This window comes from Pleurodeles waltl, chromosome 8, assembly GCF_031143425.1.
Source record: "Pleurodeles waltl isolate 20211129_DDA chromosome 8, aPleWal1.hap1.20221129, whole genome shotgun sequence".
Classification (NCBI taxonomy): Eukaryota; Metazoa; Chordata; class Amphibia; order Caudata; family Salamandridae; genus Pleurodeles; species Pleurodeles waltl.
In genome coordinates, this window is record NC_090447.1 from 20,186,922 (window position 1) to 20,201,630 (window position 14,709).

Consider the following 14,709-nt stretch of genomic DNA (forward strand, 5'->3'; position numbering starts at 1 on the left):
GGACCCAGGCTTGGCTGTGCACGAAGGATTTCCGCCGGAAGTGCACAGGGGCCGGAGTAGCTGCAAAAGTCGCGGTTCCCAGCAATGCAGCCCAGCGAGGTGAGGCAAGGACTTACCTCCACCAAACTTGGACTGAAGAGTCACTGGACTGTGGGGGACACTTGGACACAGTTGCTGGATTCGAGGGACCTCGCTCGTCGTGCTGAGAGGAGACCCAAGGGACCGGTAATGCAGCTTTTTGGTGCCTGCGGTTGCAGGGGGAAGATTCTGTCGACCCACGGGAGATTTCTTCTGAGCTTCTGGTGCAGAGAGGAGGCAGGCTACCCCCACAGCATGCACAAGCAGGAAAACAGTCGAGAAGGCGGCAGGATCAGCGTTACAGAGTTGCAGTAGTCGTCTTTGCTACTATGTTGCAGGTTTGCAGGCTTCCAGCGCGGTCAGCAGTCGATTCCTTATCAGAAGGTGAAGAGAGAGAAGCAGAGGAACTCGGATGAGCTCTTGCATTCGTTATCTAAAGTTTCCCCAGAGACAGAGACCCTAAATAGCCAGAAAAGAGGGTTTGGCTACCTAGGAGAGAGGATAGGCTACTAACACCTGAAGGAGCCTATCAGAAGGAGTCTCTGACGTCACCTGATGGCACTGGCCACTCAGAGCAGTCCAGTGTGCCAGCAGCACCTCTGTTTCCAAGATGGCAGAGGTCTGGAGCACACTGGAGGAGCTCTGGACACCTCCCAGGGGAGGTGCAGGTCAGGGGAGTGGTCACTCCCCTTTCCTTTGTCCAGTTTCGTGCCAGAGCAGGGCTAAGGGGTCCCTGAACCGGTGTAGACTGGCTTATGCAGAATTGGGCACATCTGTGCCCAAGAAAGCATTTCCAGAGGCTGGGGGAGGCTACTCCTCCCCTGCCTTCACACCATTTTCCAAAGGGAGAGGGTGTAACACCCTCTCTCAGAGGAAGTCCTTTGTTCTGCCATCCTGGGACAAGCCTGGCTTGACTCCAGGGGGGCAGAAGCCTGTCTGAGGGGTTGGCAGCAGCAGCAGCTGCAGTGAAACCCCAGGAAAGGCAGTTTGGCAGTACCAGGGTCTGTGCTACAGACCACTGGGATCATCGAATTGTGCCAACAATGCCAGGATGGCATAGAGGGGGCAATTCCATGATCTTAGACATGTTACATGGCCATATTCGGAGTTACCATTGTGAAGCTACATATAGGTATTGACCTATATGTAGTGCACGCGTGTAATGGTGTCCCCGCACTCACAAAGTTCAGGGAATTGGCTCTGAACAATGTGGGGGCACCTTGGCTAGTGCCAGGGTGCCCTCACACTAAGTAACTTTGCACCTAACCTTTACCAGGTAAAGGTTAGACATATAGGTGACTTATAAGTTACTTAAGTGCAGTGTAAAATGGCTGTGAAATAACGTGGACGTTATTTCACTCAGGCTGCAGTGGCAGGCCTGTGTAAGAATTGTCAGAGCTCCCTATGGGTGGCAAAAGAAATGCTGCAGCCCATAGGGATCTCCTGGAACCCCAATACCCTGGGTACCTCAGTACCATATACTAGGGAATTATAAGGGTGTTCCAGTAAGCCAATGTAAATTGGTAAAATTGGTCACTAGCCTGTTAGTGACAATTTAGAAAGAAATGAGAGAGCATAACCACTGAGGTTCTGATTAGCAGAGCCTCAGTGAGACAGTTAGACACCACACAGGGAACACATACATATAGGCCACAAACTTATGAGCACTGGGGTCCTGACTAGCAGGGTCCCAGTGACACATAACAAACATACTGAAAACATAGGGTTTTCACTATGAGCACTGGGCCCTGGCTAGCAGGATCCCAGTGAGACAGGGAAAACACCCTGACATACACTCACAAACAGGCCAAAAGTGGGGGTAACAAGGCTAGAAAGAGTCTACTTTCTCACACAACCCCCCCCCCAAACGAAGGACAATAAGGCTAACCTTGGTCAGTTGAGACTTTATTGTCTAAGTGGTGATAAGTAGAGAGTAGCTCTGCAATAGACTGGTTACTCCCTTTATCATCCACTATATGGTTACTTCCCTGTGGGGATGTAAACCACCCTGTTTGAAGTTTTTTAGCTAAGCAACAATGTGAAGATGTATTTTCAGAGTTTCTATCAGTAAGTTTTAGTTTAGAGCAGTGGGAATTGTCCACTGAACCTATTTGTAGTGATGGAAATGCCAGACAGGGATGCTGTCTCAGAAAAGCCATAGCTGGGCAAAAACTTTGTCCATATGGCTGGAAGAGAGAACAGGGATGCTGTTTCTCTTGAGTTGGAGCAGGGCAGGGATGCTGTCCTATGAGCTCCACACTAGGGCAGGGATGCTGTCCTAAGTGTTGTGAGGCAGTGCAGGGTTTCTGCACTAAAGTTTCTCTGGGAGGGTTGGAGGGATGCTCCATGTTAACTAAACTGGTGCTCTTTTTGTCACCAATGTTAGTTATCCCACAGAGAGGTACTTCTACCTCAGGGAGTACAGCTTTGCCAGCTGATGATTCCCTTGGAACAGGTGCCACCCCAGGAGAGGTTTCTCCCACCACAGGAATGATATCCTGATTGGCAGGGTGGTTAAGGGATACTGTGATACCCTTTTTACCTGTTGTTGGAGAGGGATCCTGAGTTTTCAGGCCTTCTCTCCTTTGCTTTTTCATTTCAGTAGAAATGAGAGGGAACAATTCCTCTGGGATGCCCAGCATGGCTGCATGGGCATAAAACTCTACATCAGCCCAACCTGAGGCCTCTAGGTCATTACCTAAGAGACAGTCTACAGGTAAGCTAGGTGATACCACCACCTGCTTAGGGCCAGTAACTCCACCCCAACTAAACTGAATTATAGCTAAGGGAAGAAACTTAGTGGAGTTATGGACATCAATAATGTTATACTGTTGTCCAATGATGTGTTGATCAGGGTGCACTAGGTTTTCAGTCACCAAAGTGATACTGGCACCTGTGTCCTTGTAGGCCAAGGCCTCAACACCATTTATTGAAACTGTCTGCCTGTACTTATCCATTGTAAGGGGACAAGCAGCCAGTGTGGCAAGGCCAATGCCACTAGGTGTGACCGAAACTGTCTTGGGACTGACTACCCCAGTTTCTACTATGGACCCATAAGTGAACCCAACTACACCCTTAACTTGACTGTTGCCAGCAGTCCCACCACTAGTACCACTACTGCTAGGGGCACTAGAGCTTGATGTATTAGTGGTGGTAGGCTCAGGGGGTTTACCTGGACAGGACTTATCCCCTGGCCTATGGCCTCTGTTTTTACACACAAAGCACCAAGGCTTTTTAAATTGTGTAGGTTGAGAAGAAGAGGAAGAATTTGTTTTATCCCCACCCCCTGAAGAGTGTTTAAGATTTGAAGTGGGATCTTTGGTTTTACCCTTATCCCCATGCTTATCTTGAGATTTTTCACCATCTTTCTTCTTGTTGTTCTCTTTGTCACCACCTGTATGAACTTTTCTGTTCACCCTTGTTCTGACCCATTTGTCTGCCTTCTTTCCCAATTCTTGGGGAGAGGTCAGATCAGAGTCCACCAAGTACTGGTGCAACAAATCAGACACACAATTATTAAGAATATGCTCTCTCAGGATCAAGTTATACAGGCTGTCATAATCAGTAACTTTACTGCCATGTAACCACCCCTCCAAGGCCTTCACTGAATGGTCAATGAAATCAACCCAGTCTTGTGAAGACTCCTTTTTGGTCTCTCTGAACTTTATCCTGTATTGTTCAGTGGTTAAGCCATAACCATCCAGGAGTGCATTCTTAAGAACTGTAAAATTATTGGCATCACTTTCTTTCACAGTAAGGAGCCTATCCCTACCTTTTCCACTAAATGATAGCCATAGGATAGCAGCCCACTGCCTTTGAGGGACATCCTGTACAACACAGGCCCTCTCAAGTGCAGCAAACCACTTGTTAATGTCATCCCCCTCCTTATAAGGGGGAACTATCTTGTGCAGATTCCTGGAATCATGCTCTTTTACAGGATGACTATGGGGAATACTGCTGCTGCCACCATGGGTTTCTAAACCCAACTTCTGTCTTTCCCTCTCTATTTCTAAAGACTGTCTATCCAAATCCAGCTGTTGCTTTTTAAGCTTCAGTCTGGTTTGTTCCACCCTCAACTTATTGAGTTCCCTTTCTAACAATCTGTCATCAGGGCTGGTGGGAGGGACATTCCTAGATACAGAGGTATGATGGGAATGAACAGAAGGAGACCTGTCCCTTACAGAGGCCACCCTAACAGCTTGGCTGACAGTTTAATGTGAGAGCACATCATCTGTATGATGTGACTCCACCTCAGTACCAACTATGCTAGACTGTCTTGTAATGGGCAGGCTAAGAAGTTTCTTTCCTGAACCTTTTCCTGGGGGAGTCCCTGGATCAGATTGAGAACCATTAGCTACTTTTTCAACAGATGGGGCACTTATAGCCTTATCTTGTTCTCTAAGCATATTAATTAACAGTTCCAAGGAAGGATTCTTCCCTACACTCAAACCTCTCTCTATGCAGAGACTCCTTGCTCCTTTCCAGCTAAGGTGATCATATGCAAGTTTGGACAGATCAACATTTTGGCCTGTGCCAGACATTTTTAGAGAGAGTTAAAGTGATAGAAAAAGAGTAAAAAGTTTGTCAGAGCTTTTTAGAAAGACAGAAAAAACTTTTTTAAACTTTTAAGAACTTTTTGAAAGTTTAGAAGTACTTTTCAGCACTTAGAAAACAGTGAAAAGAGGAAATGCAAAACATTTTAGCTATGTGTACACACACTGAACTTGTTTTGTATATTTTTCTCTTATGAAAAGTACAACGGCAAGAGTGGTAAGTAGTCTCAAAGCACTTATCCCACCGCTGCACAACCAATGTAGGAGGCTGGACTGGCTTGTAGTGAGTACCAAGGGGTACTTGCACCTTGCACCAGGCCCAGTTATCCCTTATTAGTGTATAGGGTGTCTAGCAGCTTAGGCTGATAGATAATGGTAGCTCAGCAGAGCATCTTAGGCTGAACTAGGAGACGTGTGAAGCTACTACAGTACCACAAGTGTCACTTGCACAATATCATAAGAAAACACAATACACAGTTATACTAAAAATAAAGGTACTTTATTTTTATGACAATATGCCAAAGTATCTCAGAGTGTACCCTCAGAGTGAGGATAGCAAATATACACAAGTTATATGTACACAATAGCAAAAATATGCAGTATAGTCTTAGAAAACAGTGCAAACAATGTATAGTTACAATAGGATGCAATGGGGACACATAGGGATGGGGCAACACAAACCATATACTCCAAAAGTGGAATGCGAACCACGAATGGACCCCAAACCTATGTGAGCTTGTAGAGGGTCGCTGGGACTATTAGAAAATAGTGAGAGTTAGAAAATTAGCCCTCCCCAAGACCCTGAAAAGTGAGTGCAAAGTGCACTAAAGTTCCCCCAAAGACAAAGAAGTCGTGATAGAGGAATAATGCAGGAAAGACACAAACCAACAATGCAACAACTGTGGATTTCCAATCTAGGGTACCTGTGGAACAAGGGGACCAAGTCCAAAAGTCACAAGCAAGTCGGAGATGGGCATATGCCCAGGAAATGCCAGCTGTGGATGCAAAGAAGCTTCTACTGGACAGAAGAAGCTGAGGTTTCTGCAGGAACGAAAAGGGCTAGAGACTTCCCCTTTGGTGGACGGATCCCTCTCGCCGTGGAGAGTCGTGCAGAAGCGTTTTCCCGCCGAAAGAACGCCAACAAGCCTTGCTAGCTGCAAATCGTGCGGTTAGCGTTTTTGGACGCTGCTGTGGCCCAGGAGGGACCAGGAGGTCGCAAATTGGACCAGGAGAGAGAGGGGACGTCGAGCAAGACAAGGAGCCCTCTCTGAAGCAGGTAGCACCCGGAGAAGTGCCAGAAACAGGCACTACGAGGATGCGTGAAACGGTGCTCGCCTGAAGTTACACAAAGGAGTCCCACGTCGCCGGAGACCAACTTAGAAAGTCGTGCAATGCAGGTTAGAGTGCCGTGGACCCAGGCTTGGCTGTGCACGAAGGATTTCCGCCGGAAGTGCACAGGGGCCGGAGTAGCTGCAAAAGTCGCGTTTCCCAGCAATGCAGCCCAGCGAGGTGAGGCAAGGACTTACCTCCACCAAACTTGGACTGAAGAGTCACTGGACTGTGGGGGCCACTTGGACACAGTTGCTGGATTCGAGGGACCTCGCTCGTCGTGCTGAGAGGAGACCCAAGGGACCGGTAATGCAGCTTTTTGGTGCCTGCGGTTGCAGGGGGAAGATTCCGTCGACCCACGGGAGATTTCTTCGGAGCTTCTGGTGCAGAGAGGAGGCAGGCTACCCCCACAGCATGCACAAGCAGGAAAACAGTCGAGAAGGCGGCAGGATCAGCGTTACAGAGTTGCAGTAGTCGTCTTTGCTACTATGTTGCAGGTTTGCAGGCTTCCAGCGCGGTCAGCAGTCGATTCCTTATCAGAAGGTGAAGAGAGAGATGCAGAGGAACTCGGATGAGCTCTTGCATTCGTTATCTAAAGTTTCCCCAGAGACAGAGACCCTAAATAGCCAGAAAAGAGGGTTTGGCTACCTAGGAGAGAGGATAGGCTACTAACACCTGAAGGAGCCTATCAGAAGGAGTCTCTGACGTCACCTGGTGGCACTGGCCACACAGAGCAGTCCAGTGTGCCAGCAGCACCTCTGTTTCCAAGATGGCAGAGGTCTGGAGCACACTGGAGGAGCTCTGGACACTCCCCTTTCCTTTGTCCAGTTTCGCGCCAGAGCAGGGCTAAGGGGTCCCTGAACCGGTGTAGACTGGCTTATGCAGAATTGGGCACATCTGTGCCCAAGAAAGCATTTCCAGAGGCTTGGGGAGGCTACTCCTCCCCTGCCTTCACACCATTTTCCAAAGGGAGAGGGTGTAACACCCTCTCTCAGAGGAAGTCCTTTGTTCTGCCATCCTGGGACAAGCCTGGCTTGACCCCAGGGGGGCAGAAGCCTGTCTGAGGGGTTGGCAGCAGCAGCCGCTGCAGTGAAACCCCAGGAAAGGCAGTTTGGCAGTACCAGGGTCTGTGCTACAGACCACTGGGATCATCGAATTGTGCCAACAATGCCAGGATGGCATAGAGGGGGCAATTCCATGATCTTAGACATGTTACATGGCCATATTCGGAGTTACCATTGTGAAGCTACATATAGGTATTGACCTATATGTAGTGCACGTGTTTTATAGGTGCCCCCACACTCACAAAGTTCAGGGAATTGGCTCTGAACAATGTGGGGGCACCTTGGCTAGTGCCAGGGTGCCCTCACACTAAGTAACTTTGCACCTAACCTTTACCAGGTAAAGGTTAGACATATAGGTGACTTATAAGTTACTTAAGTGCAGTGTAAAATGGCTGTGAAATAACGTGGACGTTATTTCACTCAGGCTGCAGTGGCAGGCCTGTGTAAGAATTGTCAGAGCTCCCTATGGGTGGCAAAAGAAATGCTGCAGCCCATAGGGATCTCCTGGAACCCCAATACCCTGGGTACCTCAGTACCATATACTAGGGAATTATAAGGGTGTTCCAGTAAGCCAATGTAAATTGGTAAAATTGGTCACTAGCCTGTTAGTGACAATTTAGAAAGAAATGAGAGAGCATAACCACTGAGGTTCTGATTAGCAGAGCCTCAGTGAGACAGTTAGACACCACACAGGGAACACATACATATAGGCCACAAACTTATGAGCACTGGGGTCCTGACTAGCAGGGTCCCAGTGACACATAACAAACATACTGAAAACATAGGGTTTTCACTATGAGCACTGGGCCCTGGCTAGCAGGATCCCAGTGAGACAGTGAAAACACCCTGACATACACTCACAAACAGGCCAAAAGTGGGGGTAACAAGGCTAGAAAGAGGCTACTTTCTCACACCCTTTCACCACCATTTGCCATCACTGTGTCCCCCAAGCCTGCCCAGATCTCAACATGCTCTTTACAAGTCACCATAACGCAATTCTTCATGGCAGAGCCTGCTAGTCCCACAGCTTAGCTTCTACTGGAGACGTATAAGAAACAGCAGTAAACCTGACACATGGTCACTGGCTAGGAGAAGAAAGATGTTTATTGTCCTTCATTTGGCCATGTGCACTAGTTCCGTAGATCTGCTACAAAGAAGGAAGGCCAGTGGGCACCAAGCAGTGGGTAGAAACAATTAACATTCTTGTTAATATCTCAGTATCTTCTAGCCACATCAGCCTTCTTCAGGACTGAGTCGTCATTATCCATCCTCACTATCACCTGAAAGTCAAAGCCTAAAATGAAGTTACAGGGCACTTCAGCGGGCTCACAGTAGTATATTGTTCTTGTGATTCCACAGACAAGAGGCAGTAGTTGTTTCCAGCACTAAGTGTTCATGACTTCCCTTGACTCTGGTGAACTGTCTTGACATTCCGTTTGTACCCACGCCACATCACACAGCTTCATGTCTTCTCCAACACTCTTGTGGGACCACACCCTCTCTCTGCCTTACTCCTGTTTCTCTCTTCTGTCACCATATCAACATCCACAGCATCACTATCTTGTATAATGTAAAAATGTGTCTTTAATCCACAGCATGGTGCCTTCAACCCTACACACAATTCCAAGGTTCTTACTCCAGAAATGGGGAGTCTGACACTAACACACTGGATTGATCCGAGTTATCCCCAAATGGTGATGTAGACATTGGATCAAGGTGATGGAAACTTACCTGATTTTGTCTCTGTTCCTCCTCGTGTCCATATTATATAGATCCACAAGCGTGTCATAATATTTCTCTTCAGGCCTTATGGCACCTCTGCCCTCAACTTTTTTTTTTTTATATATCCATCTGGCCTCAACAGTGATTTTTACAATGTGAGAAAAATGTCAGCACCCTTTATTGCATTTTTGTCATTTTCATTAATTGAAGTGTTTTTATTTTTTATGATGCTGTGTTAACTCTTTTGGTACTTCTAAATACTTTACAGTTTTTCTCCAAGTTTTCTCCTAAAGCTTTTCTTGGATCCTAGAGGCCCTTGTTATTTCTTCTTTACATAATGAGGCTACTGAAGCGCTTGCAGACAAACAAACCAAGTAACACTGTGTGTGGTGTCTGGTTAGTAACATGTTGTTTTTGATTTGTACCTACGCAGGAAGTGTTTTAATGTGGTGAGTGATGACCACCAGGATGCAGTTCTCGCATCATGGCTCGCAGTGCCTGCTGTGTGATAATGAAAGATATACACACAAATACTAAATATGTTGAGGACAAACCAGCGTAGTCAAAGGGACAGTCGGATGCTGTGTGCCCATACACCAAGAAGGAGGGCAATCAGAAGAGTCCCAGTCATCCCTACAGCGACCTGCACCTCGCACCAGGCAGAGATTCTGTCAAATGAGTAAAAGGATACCCAAAGAGCAAGAATGGGAATTGATGACATAAGCAGTAGCCATGCACCATTATATTTTATTTAGATATCTTTAAAAGGTGAGGACATTTTCCTTTACTGAACAAATACATCCCATGCAGGAAGGAAGGGTGTAGAAGAGTTACCAAGGTTGGCATCCTGAGCAGAAAGTACACAAACAAGGTTTCACGACCCAATCAGTCAGGCGAGCCCTAGATGGTTTGTAGCTCTAACCCCAGCTAGCCGGACACTGCGCATGCAATGGTGAGAGACGAAGCGCTTACTAGATCACAGCCCTGGCAGTGTAAGAGTGAATCAGCTTGCCTTGTGTTACGTTGCTGACCTTACCCCCCCCCCCCACACACATGGCCAATACTTTTCTTGGATCCTAGAGACCCTTGTTCTTTCAACATTCCCTAATGAGGCATAATTTTTACCTTCTAGAATTTCCTCCCAGAACTTTCACTTTCCTTATTAGTACTGAAGGACACGTCAGCGTAAAAAAGAGACAATGTAACAGGAGGAGGCTTACCCTGCTTCCATTATTCCTGCTAGGACAGAAGCATGAGGTCAATAAGAAAACAAATAGTGATCAACAAGGGGGAAGAGTGGATTTTGCCCCAAAGTCTCTCATCCCAGAGGAATCTCAAGGAAATTAAAGTGATTCCTCTGATAGTCCTGAAGCCAACCTCGCCCATGAGTAATACCTGATAACGTCACTGCTAAGGATCAACAAGGACATACAACATAAAAAGATGACAAGGCATTCTCCTCTGCTGATGGGATTTGTGGAAATCAAAGGCTGCATTGCAGAAATGGAGCATAATATGGGCGATCTAGACTGTCATCTGTGTGCTAAAGAAGTTCAACAACTCACACATCTACCCCAAAGGAGGCAGAGATTACAACTTGTAGATTTTCTTCACATTTCCCACCTGTAGTCAAAAGTGGAAGTTCACACAGACCTACCATGGAGACCTTAAAACTGAGGCTTTATAATTTCTTCGTGACTCCCTGCGCCACACTATGCCTGCTCTAGGCATAATGTATGCAAGGGGGGTGTTCCAGCACTAGGAGACCCACAAAAATGGCACAATGAAATCTAGAAGATTTCATTGTGCCATTTTTGGCGTCTGTCTTAACGCCTGTTCAAAGCACCTCCTTGCACTTTGCTGCACTAGCTTCAAAGTTTTTGATGCTAGTGCAGCAAAGCACCACAATAGCTTATTGGCCTAATGTGCACTATGGTGCACCGTATTTCAAATACGGCACACCCATGGCATCGTAAGGTGGAGGTGGGGGGTGCAAGAAATCTGGCACAACAGTACTGATGCGCCACACTCTTGTAAATCTGGGCCACAGTTTCTAATCTCTCAGAAGAGTACTGCTGGAAAAAGTGTAATAGGTGTATTTCATTGCCTCTGCAACTCTTGGTCCTCTTTCTCGCAGAAAGATTGTCAGCGGAGTGATGGAGGAACACTTAGGCCCAGATTTATACTCTGTGCTGAATTAGCGTCATTTTTTTACGCTAATTCAGTGCAAACTTAACTCTATATTTATATTTTGGCGCTAGACTAGTCTAGCGCCAAAATATTGGAGTTAAAGTCATTTTTTGGATGCGCGAAACCACCTTGCGTCAATGAGATGCAAGGTGGGCATTCCTGGGCAAAACATGACTCTAAGGTCCTAGCGCCTTATTTATCCTCCCGTGCAAAAATGGTGCACAGGAGGGAGGCGGGCCTAAATAATGCCACTAAGCCTGCTTAGAGCCATTATTTAACGCCTGGGTCTGGCCAGGCGTTAGGAGACCTGTGGACCCATTTCCATGGTCAAACACCATAGAAAGAGCCCACAGGTGCCCTCCCCAAGCCCCAGGAACACCCCCACCCACACCAGGGACACCACAGGATGGGGGACCCCATACCAGGTAAGTAGAGGTAAGTATTTGAGAAACTTTTTAAAGTGCCATTGGGGGCCCTGAAATGGGTCCTCCTACATGGCAGAGGGTGCAATGGCCATGCCCAGGGACCCTTGTCGTCTGTGCTGGCCATTAGGGTGGTGGGCATGACTCCTGTCTTTTATAAGACAAGAGTCATGTGGTATGGATGGTTTTGTGTCAATAAATGACGCTAGGCTGGTTAGAGTCATCTTTTTTGCTCTAACCAGCCTAACGTAATTTTTTGGTGCAAAACACCATTCTCCCATACTGCCACCTCCACCCGGCTAAGTAATTTTTTTACACTAGCCCACCCTTTGCGCCGGATTGCGCCATTCCATTACTATGGGGTGAGTTTCTCAAGTGCAGTGAATATTGTATTATTGGCTCTCCTGCTGTGCCGGGAGAGCTGCCTTGAGAATTTCTATGTTATTCTTCAAAGCGCCATGGCCGCAATGTAGGGCAGAGGAGAGAGACGAAAGAAAAAAGTACTGCGCCCACACTAAAGTATATGGCCGATCGTGCAATAATCCACGTAACACGGTCAGTCTACAAGGTGTAACAAAACAGCGTCACGGTGAAAGAAACATAAAGCATTTACCAATTAAATGAAGGGATTTTTGAAAGGCAGGCCCAGGAACGAATCAAACCGATGGGTGTGAGATGGGTGAGGTTAAAGCCCATAGAATAGATTACAACACATTGAAAACTAGCGCTTACGCGCTTTATATTCACATCTCAGGTTGGTAGAAAGAGATACAGCTATCTCTCTAATAGACTAAACTATAGTCCAGATTTTTTTAGATTCAAATAATGGTCTTGTGAGACTTTGTATGTGACAGACCGTAGGATCTTTCCATGGAAATTAGGTTTCTGATCATCTTTGTATGCAATAACCCTAGAAATGTCCACAGTTCTCTTGCTGCCAAAGGCAACCAGCGTTGGAGTCAGTGAGCGGGCGACATGGCTGTCATCTGAGACCAGATGTTTCACCATTTTTCAAGTATCCTACAAACACTCCTAATTTGTTCCAAACTCACAGAATATCAAAGCTGGTACAAATATGAAAGTCACTAGGGAAAATCTGTGTGTTTAATTGAAGTCCTTCTGCAAAAGAATACTTTGCTTTACAGGGCATCCTCAGTGAATGTATCTAGCCCCCCCTCAATCCTCCTCACCTAAAGTGAACCCCATTTACGAGTATGTGTTGTCTCTTTTTGATTAGCCAGACACAAATCCTGTGGCCTACAACATGGTTGTTAAGCTTCCTAAATCATCTACTGTGCGGAGTCGTCTGTAAATGTTCTGACATGACCTTTACGTGGTAGCATGATGTAGTAGTGATATATGTGATTCTGTGAGTCTGAAACTGTCCATCAGTCATTCCTTCCTGTACTTCCTTCATTACATTCTCAATGCAATGAATGTCAAGAACACAGGTCAATTGTTACAAGCTTCTTCCCTGCTTCCGATTTAGTGGAGCTGGGATTTAAGTCACTCCGCATGAGTTCACACGAACCACAGCTGTCTCTAGAAAGCACTTTATAGGGCTGTGAGTGCTTCTGTCAGAACTCCCAGAAGCCCCATCAGTATCTGAATCCCAATCAGTATATGAAGCGCCATCCTTAGCTGAAGCACCATCAGTATCTGAAGCCCCATCAATATCCAAAGCCCCATTACTATCCCCAAAAAGTATTAGTATTGGGAGCCCCATCAGCATCCGAAACCCCATCAGTATCAAGGCTCCATCGGTATCCGATGCCCCACCTCTATCCAAAGCCCCATCAGTATCCAAAGCAATATCGGTATCTGAAACCCCATCAGTATCCAAAATACTGTCAGTATCTGAAGCAGCACCATCAATATCCAAAGCATGTTTAATATCAGAAGCAACATCAGTATCCGGAGCACCAGCAGTATCCGAACAAGCACCATCAATATCCAAAGCACGTTTAATATCAGAAGCACCATCAGTATCCAAAGCAGCACCATCAATATCCAAAGCACGTTTAATATCAGAAGCACCATCAGTATCCGGAGCACCATTAGCATCAGAAGTACCACCAGTATCTGAAGCATCATTAGCATCAGAAGCACCATCAGTACCTGAAGCACCATCAGTATCTGAAACCTCATCAGCATACCACCAGCCTTATCCACTTTCTCCATTCTGATTCTTTTTATCATTGCCTTTCTAACTGTACATGTAAATGCCAGGTGTGGAAATACTTATATTACTTTAGTTCCCTCAACATATTTTTCTCTACTGCTCCATCTAACTGCAACCGAAAATGCTTTGCCTCCTTGAGTCTGGGCTACTGTATCTTCATCTCACACCTCAGACCTCCTGGCTGCCTTGCCAGTTAACCCTGAATATTGAAAAACAACACATTTCACTCCAGTTCCTTCTCAGCTGATGCCACTACCCAAGTAACAATCTCTTGCTCTTTGTGCTTCTCCTACAGGACCTGAGAACATGGTCTGGTTTTGTTCTTCTGGCTCAATGCTGGTTACAGGTTCATGCTCACTCTACAATATCTTTCAGTACAATCTTACATATTTGTTCCTGTTCCTCAGTATTAGACCCCTATACCAGATGATCATTCATTAGTTGTAGAATCAGTACAATAGAGTCACTGCAGCATAGGCCCTGGTGCCAAAGATAATCTAGTGTTTGTGGTATTAGAAGCAGCATAGAAAAGTTTCACACTCACCGTGTAAGCACTGGGTGCAGAGAATGGTTTGGCCCATAACATCGTAGACTTCCAATCCCTCGTATCCCAGTGCGTCCCATTGGGTTTCTGCAAAAATTCCCAAAATATTCATGATCATTTAAAAAAAAGGAACTCCTGTAAGTTGGCGAAGAACTTTTACAAAGCATCATGGCCTGCACTGTGCAATCGCTAAGGATTGGAAACAGAACAGCAGTGCTCTTTGATTCAATCTATCCTCACCGACAGAGTCTGCTAGCACTGACTATGGACTGATATGACTCCTAGGTACCACCTGTCATTCTTTCTGTAGAGCAGTGTCAACATTCAGGCTGCTTCCATGAGGCTGTCTTTTGCACTTCAAGTTTCCCACAGATCCACGGCCTACAGCAGCCACATACTGGTAACTGAGAACACAACGTAGTGTCAAGAGATGTGCTAAGCAGACAGACGGCTACTCAAGAGGGGCAGCTGAGCTTTCTCTGTACAGAATCCAATACTACAATGTCCAACTACTGCCTCTAGACACCAAGGGCTTTGTTACCCCAAGTCACACTGTCCATAGTACTCTACAATGTCCAATCCTCTGCTGTAGGCAAGGAGTCAGCCATTACTTACAGAGGCACCC

The 14,709-nt window shown here is 46.3% G+C and overlaps 1 protein-coding gene across 1 annotated transcript in view; it reads right to left on the bottom strand.

Moving 5' to 3' along the window:
* LOC138249673 (transient receptor potential cation channel subfamily M member 2-like) overlaps positions 1 to 14,709 on the bottom strand; it is a 31,674-nt gene that overhangs the window by 12,966 nt on the left and 3,999 nt on the right. The window contains exon 2 of the mRNA XM_069203634.1: positions 14,085 to 14,171. Within this exon, the coding sequence (XP_069059735.1) occupies positions 14,085 to 14,171 (87 nt within the window). The remainder of the gene's footprint in view (positions 1 to 14,084; positions 14,172 to 14,709) is intronic.